General features: G+C 36.8%; 1 protein-coding gene across 1 annotated transcript; it reads right to left on the bottom strand.

The window, feature by feature from the left end:
* Positions 1-876: 876 nt before the first annotated feature.
* Positions 877-11,917, bottom strand: LOC137956347 (T-complex protein 1 subunit eta). Its single transcript, XM_068803812.1, has 14 exons — positions 11,732-11,917; positions 11,389-11,649; positions 9,924-10,049; positions 9,635-9,838; positions 7,827-7,996; positions 7,585-7,720; positions 7,394-7,510; positions 6,381-6,500; positions 6,149-6,247; positions 5,698-5,787; positions 2,928-3,015; positions 2,529-2,617; positions 2,370-2,444; positions 877-1,236 (listed from the first exon to the last, which is right to left on the bottom strand). The coding sequence occupies exons 1-14, from the start codon at positions 11,744-11,746 to the stop codon at positions 1,141-1,143; spliced, it is 1,686 nt and encodes a 561-aa protein (XP_068659913.1). The 5' UTR covers positions 11,747-11,917; the 3' UTR covers positions 877-1,140.
* Between the last annotated feature and the right edge of the window lie 70 nt (positions 11,918-11,987).

Raw genomic sequence — 11,987 nt, 5'->3', positions numbered from 1 at the left:
GTTGTGCTCAGGTTCCAGCTTGGGGTCTAGCCAAGTTGAGCCAGCAGTAAATTGGGCGTTCTTGATGGTGTCAATGAAACGGATTTTCAACCAAGTTTGGCAATCGGTGCAGTGGTCCAAAGAAGATATATCCGGGGGAAGATGATCAGTAGCTGGTCTTGAAGGTGGGAGAAATCCCAAAGAAGACGATAAAGTTTTTGCAATCCAATTTGCGGCGCTTCATGGCTCAAAGAGTTTCGTCGGCTTTCATAAAGGGTTCTTTGATGGGCTTCATTATTGGTCGATTGATCAGGGAATACGCACAGAGTTGTGTTTAGTGAGTGAAACGGTGAGACAACCTCAGAGAGAGAGAATTGGAGTCGTCTTAAGATTTCACTTGTAACTATGAGTTAACAACAGCGTTACTAGAAAACCACTGATCACTCCAGTAAAGGAAACCCTTCAAAATAGTCAGTGAGGTGCAGATGCCCATAAGAAGCTTCTCTGACTTGATTGTCAAGAATCATAACTTAAAAGAGCTCTTTTAGTTGTCGCAACTCGAGTTAACAAGAGCTGGTCTTCCAAGACAGAGGTTACTTAAAACAGCATATAAGTAATTTCAGTCGGCCGAATAAGGCGACGATCGTTAATTCCAGACCCTGCAAGAACACAGACATGACTTAATAAAATTCTAATTGGAGCACAGGTCATGACTTCAACAGACATGAAGCCGCCCAAAAATGAAAATCTTCCCACCACTTGTTGAGACTCTGGTTCTATATGGCAACGCAACTATTTTGTCAAAGCCATTCCCAAGTTTGCCTAATCTCAAGTCCTTGAAAATTGAAAAAAGGCAACATCAACACTACAAACGTCACTTCTCATCAGAGGCTAAGATACAAGGAATTGCACTCTCTACTCTCTCAATAAACGCCTGCAGGCGATGAGGTTCCAAATGAAGCCATGACCAATACAAATTTCCATGTGATTGTACCGAATCAAGATATGGTAACCCTTCAACTTTAGGGGACGGTGTACAAGAACGATAACTCGAACAATAAAGCCCACATAGACAAAACTGAGGCTCCAAATTGTGGCACCATCTATGGATCCTGATGCTATGAAAGATCAACATGGTACAGGTTCCATGTCCAGAAAAGATCAACGCCTCCTCATGCCTCGACCACGACCACGGAAAGCACCACCACGACCTCGACCCATTGCACTTGCAGCAGCCTCACCTTGGGCACTCTCAGACTAAATAAATTTAAGCAGGAAAAAACATGAGTATCTTCAATCGATAACCAAATCCTGAGCAAAATAGCGAGACTGCCATGCACATAGACTATCAATAACAAACAATATACTGCATTCATTTCTTAGAATACATTGATGTTGCAAGATTACCAACTAAATCTTGAAAATCTAAAAGCTAATAAGAGGGAGCGAGCAACTTGAATATAGACACTAGTGTTGATCAAGTACACGAGTACAGATCAAAAGGGCATGAATACAAAGGATCTTTTTTTGTAATGTTAGATAATTGTATTAATAAAAAGATAAAAGTATAGCATTACACAAAATTAGAAATGATAACAACAATACTTCTTAACTACAAGGACGACTGCATACAAACTGGAAACATAACTGCATGAGAAAACCCAGAGAAAACTATAACATTAACCAGACAATAAAATATGATAATAACAATACTTCTTAACTACAAGGATGACTGCATAGAAACTGGAAACACAAATGCATGATAAAACCAAAATAAAGTACAGAGTTGGTACTTGAATCAATAAAGTATAAAAATTGCCTTAGACCAAAATGATTCAAAAGAATAGTGCCCCACCATAAAGCCTTTAGAAACTTAAATATTAAGGTTCATGCATTTCACATTTCCAAACAAGTCTAGCAGAATTTTTTTTGAAATGGAATGGAATGGGAAAAAATATATTTTTGAAACAAGAATCACAAAAGAAAAAAAATTTAGTTCTCGATATTTTACAGAAAAATAGAAAACATGCGAAAATTTACAAAATATTTGTATTTTTGTCTTTCTTTATAACGAGTAAACACGTGGGAGTGTGTGTATGGCAGGCATGCTTGCTTTTTGGATCCACTTACGTAAATATTAAGATTCCAAGTGTTAAGGGAAAAAAATATAACTCAGACACAAATGAAAACAATAGTTACAGTTACATCAAAATGAAAAATGCTTACAGTTAGATCATATTTTATTAACAGCCGACTTGTGGATATGCAACTCTCAGGTTTTTAAGACAGACACTTCAATAACACATCCATATTAAGAAAGGAAACCCATGAGGCAACAAGAAGTATACTCTTCTCAAAGAAGTTGAAACACAAAAACACATCAGGCATACCTTAGGATTTTTTACAGTCTCATCCACACTAAGAATAAGACATGCTGCTTCAGCTGCGGCATTTATAGCATTAATCTGCGAAAATTTGTCATAATAAAATTAGCAGCTGATGATGAAACAAAAAATGAAAGAAAACAGTACATAGCCAGTCTTAAGTACCTTCACAACGGCAGGTTCCCACACAAAGTTTGCAAAAGAATCTGCAATGCCGCCAGTATTAATATCCACTCCATAACGAGCACCTTCACCTGCCATAAGCAATGTAGGTGTCAGCAGAGAAATATTGGCAACACTGACATCTGTGCATATGGTATCGCATCAATGAGGAGCAACATTTTCCTTCAGTTAGTGAAAAGAGAAAAACATGGTAGCACCATAGGCTTTTTTGGAAAAAGAAAAAAAAAAAAAAACTAAAAAACACTATAATTGCCTAAGTCCTCTTTTGCAAGCAACGCAACCCAACTTAACAACAAATTGGCTTCTTTTTTTTCCCTGTAGGGTTCAAAAATAAAACTAGAATAAGTGAAAACAAAACCCAAAAACCAATAAAAGACTAACCAGATGGGAGTGCATGTTTTTGTCTGAGTTTGTTAAGAACATCAGTTGCATCAAATCCAGCATTATCACAGAGTTGTCGAGGAATAATCTGCAAAATAGAACAAAATTAAATAAAAAAATAATGTGCAGAGTTAGGACAAAATTAAATTCAAAATAAGAACCATCAAGTCCAGTGCAATGAGAAAATACACTATGCTCGGATAGAATCAACTTTCAGGATCCAGATATACCAGTTTCCCCTCAACACAGAATGTAAAAGTTGATCAAATGAAACTTGTTTACAAATAGCAACTGGAAACAATTGCCAATATATTTAAGCCCATATGAGATACTTTTTTCATTCAAATAATCAACAATATTACTGTATGTTTAAGCCACACAAGACATGCTAGACAGTAGGATAACCAGTTACATCCTTGACATGGTTTACTATTTTTTTTTTTATGAAGATGTATTAATAAAACGAAAGAGAATTACAAAATTTGAGGGAGCACATCCCTTACAACCAGTGATTGTAGGGTAGCTTCCTGCCTGGCAAACACACCAGTCGCCGAATTTGCGGATCTCGGAATGTGAGACCAAATACAAGGAACAATTGAGGTAATATCTAAAATTTCTTTAAAAATATCTCAATCCATGGAGGAGAAGATGCGTTCTCACACCAACCTATTACCACTTTGGAGTCACCTTCAATGTGGAGAGGCCCCCTACATTTATCTCTGAAGATATGAAGACCGGAAAGGAGACCATGCAATTCAGCAGACGTAGAGTCTGATATACCAAGGGGTCCAGCATAAGTGAAGAGCTGATTACCGGAATGGTTTGAAATAACTCCTCCAAAACCAGAAATACCAGGGTTGCCAAGAGACGAACCATCAAAATTTAACTTTAGGAAACCAAGATCAGGAGGAGACCATTCTTTCATGACCGGAGGCTTTTTCCCGATGTGTATCAATGCCAAGTTTCTCCAATTTTCACGAATGGAGGAACCCAGATAAGGAGAGAGCTTTCTTGGTTAATAGCCAAGCTGATATTTGCCCAACCACTCTATCTGCAACTCGGTCTAAGGATGCACCTTTTGCATCAAAACGTCTTCTATTTCGCTTATTCCAAAGACCCCACGGGATAAAACTTGTACATGCAGAGAACATCATCTTTCCAAGACTCAGCAAAGGGGTACCCATGAGAGATTTACTGAACGAAAAGCAGATCTGCCGCCATGCAGAACTGAAAACCAAACTTTCCAAGAATGTTGATCCACACCTTCCAAGAAAAGCTGCAATGGAGAAGAATATGGCTAGTAGTTTCATTTTCAAAGTTGCAAAATGGACAAATGGGATCCACTGAGGGATGACCTCTTCTTCTCAAAACGGCTGCCGAGAGAATTTTACCTTGACAGGCACTCCACATGAAGAACTTTACCTTTGGAGGGGCACATAAATGCCATACAAATTTGATGTCATTCACCCTCCAAGCCGAGTTACCAATGTTTAAAAAACCATATGCTGATGAGACCGTGAAGGAACCCTTTTTGTTTGGTCACCAAATGAGCTTGTCAGCCTCCAAAGGACGAATTTTAAATGAAGCAACAAGATCCATCAATCGACTAGCCTCCAGAGCCTCACTATCTGAGAGACCTCTTCTAGGATGTAGATTCATATTCCCCCCCTCAAAAGCTTTTGCTACTGATATCTCTCTACGAGTCGTGAGAAGATAAAGACTCCTGAATGCAGCCTGCAGGGGTTCTTGCCCAATCCACAAATCATCCCAAAACTTAGAGCGATCTACCATTGTCTGCATAGAATCTACTAGCCAAATGGAATTTAGGAAGCAGAAGGTATAATGCCCTCCATATTGGGGAGAGGGCTGTACGATTCCCACCAAACATCCACAAGTGAGGATCCCCACCCACCTTTGTGAGAACCATTTCCTTCCAAAGATTTGAGGAGTGAGTATTAAACTTCCATAGCCATTTCAGCAACAAAGCTTGATTCATTTCTCTAGTTTTCCGGATTCCCAGGCCACCCATATTCTTTGGCATGCATACTTCATCCCATGCATACTATTTTGGCTCATAAACATTTCACAACCATTATCAGGCTCACTAGATGAACAAACATCCTAATTTCAGCCCATGAAAACATGCAAAATTATCTTTAAACACTACTACGATGCCACTGCTGCCCATATGCAACATTATTTGAAAAACTACGACAACAACAGCATCAGAGTAGTTTTAACCAAAGCAAGTTGCAATTTTTCAGAGGAAATTGCCAATGGAAAAAAGAATCTCACTGATATAAATTTAGTCTTGAATAAACTAATTTAAAATCACTGGAAATCAAGTCTCCATGTTTACATTTTCCTATTTAAACACTCAGTGCGTTTACTCATTGACACTATCATCAGGAAAGAACAAACAAAAAGGATTACTTCTTGAATAGACGGCTCTATTCATACAAATACAACACAAAAATTACAAAATTTTACAATTCAAATAGTTAAAAGAAGATATCTGCATCCCACACAAAATACCAACAGCAAAAAGGCTTTTGAGTCATAAATTTGCATTGCCACCACAAAAAAAAAAAAAAAAAAAGAATAGTCAAATCAACACAGCCTGATCTTTTATATCTTAACTTCTTTTAAAATTAAAAATTCATCTCCAGATATATCTAACCACTAGGACGACAATATCTTAACAGGCTGACGATGACAATGAAGAATAACAGATTTAATAGAAGTTTCAGGAAGTTGAAATATTTCCTACCTCCAGTGCTTTGGCAAATGAATTTATAAACAGCTGAGACTTGCCAGCAATAGTTCGAGCATGCTGCCTGAGAAACCTACTTATCTCCATCTGCCACAATAACAAGTAAATTAGAATATAATAAAAAAATTCAATTGTTCTTTCCGATGTTGATAAACACACGACACCCCCATATTCCTCCCGACCACCCAAGGGGCCAATTGAGCCAAACAGACCAATCTAAATCTGCTAAAGAATTTTCACCATTAAGAGGCAAATGGGCCTGGTCACAAGACTGGGCTTTGATCTTATGGTGGAACTGTAAAATGATAGTCTCATAAATATGGGAAAGAAAACCCCAACTGAAAAATCATTTCTAAATCGTAGGACCAGGGTCAATTATAAAACTAGTCCCACACATTCTTAAAAAAAACACATGTGAATTCTTTATGAGTTGACATAAATAGCATACATCGATAGCGCCACCCCCTGCAACAACAGTAGAGTTCTTCAAAGCTCTCCTGACAATCATGATTGCATCATGTAGGCTCCGTTCTGCTTCCTCAATAAACTACAATAACAACGAATAAATAAATAAATTAATTAAAATTAAAAACTCAAAATCATAGCATACCTACAAATGGCTAAATTATACAGACAAGACACAAGCAATTTCATCACCATTAAGCCCAAGTTATACACACCTGATCAGCACCACCACGAAGAACAATTGTTGCTGTCTGACCAGAAGGACACCCACTGAAAATATTGAAGCGGTCATTTCCCACTTGCTTTTCCTCAAAAAGTTCACAAGAGCCAAGAACCTTGCCCACAAAATAAGACATCCTTGTCTACTTAGAAGGAGAGTTCATCCAAGTAGTCATAGAAAAAAAATGAAAATTGCAACAGAAAAAATAACAAATAACCAGATTACAAAAAGAAAAAGAGAGAAAAAGAGAGAGTGCAACACGAATAATGGACTACTCATGACAAACTGTGTAGAAAAGAGTATCAACCAATCAGATAATGGAAAAACCTACGATACAGAACCCATGGCTATGTATAGTTTTTTAAATTCCTTCTAATATGTCTAATGTATGCAATTAAACTTCAACCTTTATGCAGGAAATAGCATAACTGAAACCTGTAGCGTTCAACTAACTCCATATGTTACTTTTAAATAGGTGACCATGCAGCTCCTTACCCCTTTCCCACCATAGTGGGAAAAACATAAGAAACTAATGACAATTGTGATAGTAGCTGTAGGACAAATATAAGAGATACTTAAATAGCCGCATTGAAGCTAATTAGCTTTCTTCAACACCCCAATGCCTGCCATTTTACAATGTATTTTCTCAATAAATGGGCTAAGTACGTTAACCAAAAGACAACACTTTTACGATTTTGATCACTGAATCTAGCTTCTTTAGCTCATAAATCATCCCATTAAAATCCAAACTTGAAAAAGGACATCCACGAAAAAAGAGTTAAGTTGATTGAGTTAGTAAGAGGGAGCTGTGCATGAAAAAAAGTTGATCATTCAGATCTCTCAGTAATGACCATAGATTCCAAAAACAAAAGAAACAGAAAACAACTGACTAAATAGTGTTATGAAGGGTTGCATTACTGAGCTAAATATTTATATAGATAAAATAATAGTATTGAGAAGATGAAGAAGAAACAGGAGCATTAAGAAGAATGGTAGACACAACTAAACCTCATCAAGTATGTTATTGACAGTTGTCTGCACAGTACCACCAGTTGCTGCAGCTACTCGTTTCAAGTCCTCTTCTGTCACACGACCGGCACAAAAAATATCTCTATCTGCAAAATACTACATAGACAAGAAAATATTAATTATAAGCAATACTTCTAACAATTTGTATGAGTCTGCCAAAGGAAAACTACCTGTGTTGCCAAATCACCAATTGCCAAACGTGAGAGGACAATTTTTGCCCCACTTTTTACACATTTATCCAATTTGTCATATATGATATTCCACTCAGCATCCACAATAGATTGATATTGCAGTGGATCTGATAATCTGAAGACAATAAGAAGATTTTTTATTTTTTGAGAAAGAAAGACAAGATGTTAGTTGGAAGCACATTAAAATCAGGCTATAAAAAAACTAGACCAAGTAAAGCTACCTAATTTCTGCATTCTCCTTCTCAGATTTAAGCTCTAGTTCAATGTTCAGCAGAAGAATTTTTGGGTTGACAAACTGCTTTGGTTGCTGCTCAAAACCAGCATAAGAGAAAGTCTTCTTGAAAGCAACGCCATTAACAAAGAATGAATCTCGCATGGTACCACCTGGAACCTACAGATGACGTCATTGTTACAAATACCACCCGTTAAACAAAAGAGTCTCTAGAATCTTTCATCAGACTTTCCAAGAAATAACTCTGCTTCAGACTGAGTTTTTTTGGATGGATCCATTCTACAACCGAATGTCCACTTTCATAAGGTTATACAACTATCATGTGTTCTTTTCAAACCTGACCACATTGCTTACCATAAAATATGCTTATATAATTTGTTAGAAAATACATCCCGGGAATTTTGGTTATTTTACCACTTCAGTGGTTAATTTTCTTTATGTAATCTTATTCTGTATGTTAAATTATATCAGTGGTAAAATTTCCATGTACATAGTGTATTTAGGGAGATATAAGGAGATTAAGGTTTATTAAGTATATAAGGGCAGTTCTGTAATTTTTAACTCAAAATCCTTATTTAAGAAGTCTGGGAATTCGTGCACAGTTCCCAATGAAACCTTTTCGGGCTCTTCAGAAAATTCTTCTTCTCCTTTCTCCTCTTCCTTCACCCAAATCTTTATTTTTACATAATTATATAAACCAGAAAACGTACACTTTTATATATCTATTTGCAAGAATTATTCTGCTGAAATTTTCATAAAAAAACTCATCCTAAAGGCAACCAATCTGTACAATGAGCCACTTCTGCATACTCAAGACCATTTACTAGAGAGATTATGGAATGACTAAGAAATACCCTTCCTAAGATAAAAGCTCCAAAGCAAGAGAGGAACTCTTATGGCAAGGTGGGAAACATTTCCAGCAGTTCTGAACTTACATAACTCATAAAAGAAGCTTAGAAATTTTATAGAACTCTACTCAGTTTGTCCAAAAAGATTTCAAAATTTTACAGCATCGTTGAATATTTCTTGGAGGTAAACTCTGAGAAGTGCAAATTCCCTTGCTAGATCAGGTGCTTCTCGGCAACATTTTGTTGTGAGTAGCATATTTTTTATTGACTAGCTCTTTCCAATTTATTCATCTATTTTTGTCATTTAAGATTGATGCAGTCAAAGCCATGTAATATCTTTTCCTTATGAATTTTTTCCTCTCCTTGATCATAAAAAAAAAAAAAAAAAAAACCCTGAACAGCTCATGCAAATACACATGGTGAAGAGAAAAATAGGATCTTAGGTATTTTTCCACTTGTTAATTAGGTATTTTAGAAAAGAAGTATAAGAAGATTTTGTGGAACACTTGCAAAATTTACCTTTTTCATCATTTTATCTTCTTAACGAATAAATGTGCTCTTTCAAAACAATATTGTGTAAATAAATACACAAGAAATATGGTATGTAGACGCATGGATGAAATACAAGATACGTGACATGACCTGATAACTAACATCAAACATGGCTTTGCATCAACAGTGACACAAATATGATAAAATATAACCTAATACAAAGTAACCTAATACAAAAAGCCTGCAACATGCAACTCAAGATTTGCAGGTGTATGCAAATTGTGATGAAGTTCTCATGCTTCTTTTGAGCTAAAGTGATGCTTATTACTTCGTATCACGTTTTAGGTTTTAAAATTACACAGTTAACTTTATTCATTCAAATGTTTTATATGATATAATAAAATTTCAGATAGATTAAACCTACATACCACAAACATTTCAAATATGATTAGTATACCTTTTTTATGCCTATTAAGTTCAATCTGTCATCATTCCCAATTGCCATTACAGCATCTACGACCATGGTTGCAAAAAACTCCTTTTCTCCACCAATAAGCTTGGATGATAATGTTGTAGCAGCACATTTGGCCAATAAGCTTTTCTTCTCTTCTAAACTTTTTCCCTCAATACTCACAGCGAGCTCTTTGATTTTATTAATTGCCTGATAGGAATATGTAAAACGTTAACAGCTAAGAAAATGAATCACACCTTTATTTTTTAAGAAAAAATGAGAATTGAAAAAATACCAGATAGGCTGCTGTCCTGTAACTGCGGATTAGGTTTTGAGGATGGACACCATCCTCAATGAAGGGTTTAGCCTCTTTTAGAAACTCTCCAGCTAGAAGCACCACAGTTGTGGTACCATCGCCAACCTGAACACAAACAAGAGAAGAAAGTAAATAATAATAATAATAAAGGCATATATCATTAAGCCCAAGGCCACAAAGCAAACAACTTAGAAAAGGCTTAGGGGGGAGGTTGACCAAACAATTGAGAGATTGGAGGCAATCCCCTCCAAGCAAAATCTGCTAAGCTGTTTACTGTTCAATAAAATGAGAAAAACGGATTTTCATATTTCAAAATTGACCAACTGCAGAAATCTTCTTAAAATACATTTCAATGAAATAACTCTGCTTTATGTATGTGCATGCACATGTTTTTTCAATTAGAAAAATTTAAAGTAAAAGAGTTTCCTTTTCAAGAAAAAAAAAAGTGAAAGAGCTCCAGAGTTAAATAAAACAACTGATATCAGACAAGAGCAATTAGGTTCTGAAAAATGATAGAATAGGAAAATCTAATGAATGTACTTCTATACAAACCATTTGTATTTTGGGTACCTTCCACATTTAAAGAGCATCTCAACCAGAGTAAACCCCCTAACAGAGTCTTAATACAATGGCAAAATATCATCAATCAAAATCCTGATAACCTTTGAGGTCTCTCGTTGTCATCAGAAAAGAGAAGTGATCACAAGCATATGACACCCATCCAAACAGATGTTTTAAGAGGTCCACCAATGAGATTAAATGGGTACCCTGACGGCAAAAGTTCTTAAGATAAAAATTCAGTATTGCATTTTGAAAAATAAAATGGCAACAAGCATCTTCACGTTTTACATATTTAGGTGCAACTTATACTCTTCCCCAGTCGTCAGAACATGAGACCAATTTATGAGTACAATATAAGGCTTCAATATCCTTGCACAGCATCTTGCAAGGGTCTGCACTCCCTTCACAGTTACTTCTTCGTTTTTGTAAGGCCTCGCATTTACTTCTCAGACTAGTTTTGCTTTGTCTACATAATGTAATTGAACAGTTTCATATTTCTTCTTCAAACTATCTCTTGTCCAGTCCGCTTCTCTTTCTCTCTCTCTCTCTCTCTCTCTCTCTCTCTTAATGAACGTGGAGAATCACATGACACTTGCACAAGCAATTAGAACAAACTACAAGGACAACTTCCCGCTACTTTGTATCTTTCGATTCTACCTGCTCATTTCTTCAATTTCTCTATTCAAATAATCAAAATCAAGGTAGGTAACGCTTCTTCAATCATGTGCTGATTTAGAGATAGAGCATCCATATCAACCATGAGAATTTTTTTATCCACACCACACTCGAGCAAACGCTTAATATTCTTGCAACCCTCTCCAACACCTTTATCTAATCGCCTTAAAGGCAAACATAGATAGGAGCTCAAAGAATCGACACCTACCTCCGAATCTTGAGATTTGGCAATGTCGACAAGGATCTTGGCAGCGGGATGGACGATGTCAAGTAGCTTCATGATGGTGGCACCGTCGTTGGAGATGGTGGTGTTTCCCTTCTCATCGTGAATCAACTTGTCCATCCCCCTCGGTCCCAGAGTCGATCGAACGGCATCTGCCACCACCATGCACGCGTTGATGTTGCTAATCAGTTGGGGCTTCCCCTGTGAAGTGTCTGTACCTTCCTTCAACAAAATGATCTGGGGTTGCTGCGAAAACGAAAACAAGATGTTAGAGCAACGTCACATGACTACAAGAGCAGCAAAAGATGGAGGACAAAAAAGAGGTTACCAGCATGGCCGCCATTTCGCGAAGCGGAAGATCAGACAAAGACTAAGAGGTAAACAAGTGTTAAAGATTCAGAGGCGAGAAATGGTTTATAAGAGCTTTACAGACGGTTTGGAGGGACAGTGTGACGGATGAAGAGGGAAACACGAATTTGGAAGAAAGGAAGCGTCTAGGTTTTTCGTATGCTGAGAAGAAAGTTAGGGAACAGAATCCACACGAATACTCGCAGAGTAAATGGTCTAATAGGCGGGACCCGCTA

The sequence above is a fragment of the Aristolochia californica genome, unplaced genomic scaffold (assembly GCF_029961685.1).
Source record: "Aristolochia californica isolate CCGP_79_NKW_82.1479 unplaced genomic scaffold, dmAriCali1.0.hap1 SCAF_2, whole genome shotgun sequence".
NCBI classification, from domain to species: domain Eukaryota; kingdom Viridiplantae; phylum Streptophyta; class Magnoliopsida; order Piperales; family Aristolochiaceae; genus Aristolochia; species Aristolochia californica.
This window is presented reverse-complemented; position numbering and strand designations above follow the sequence as displayed.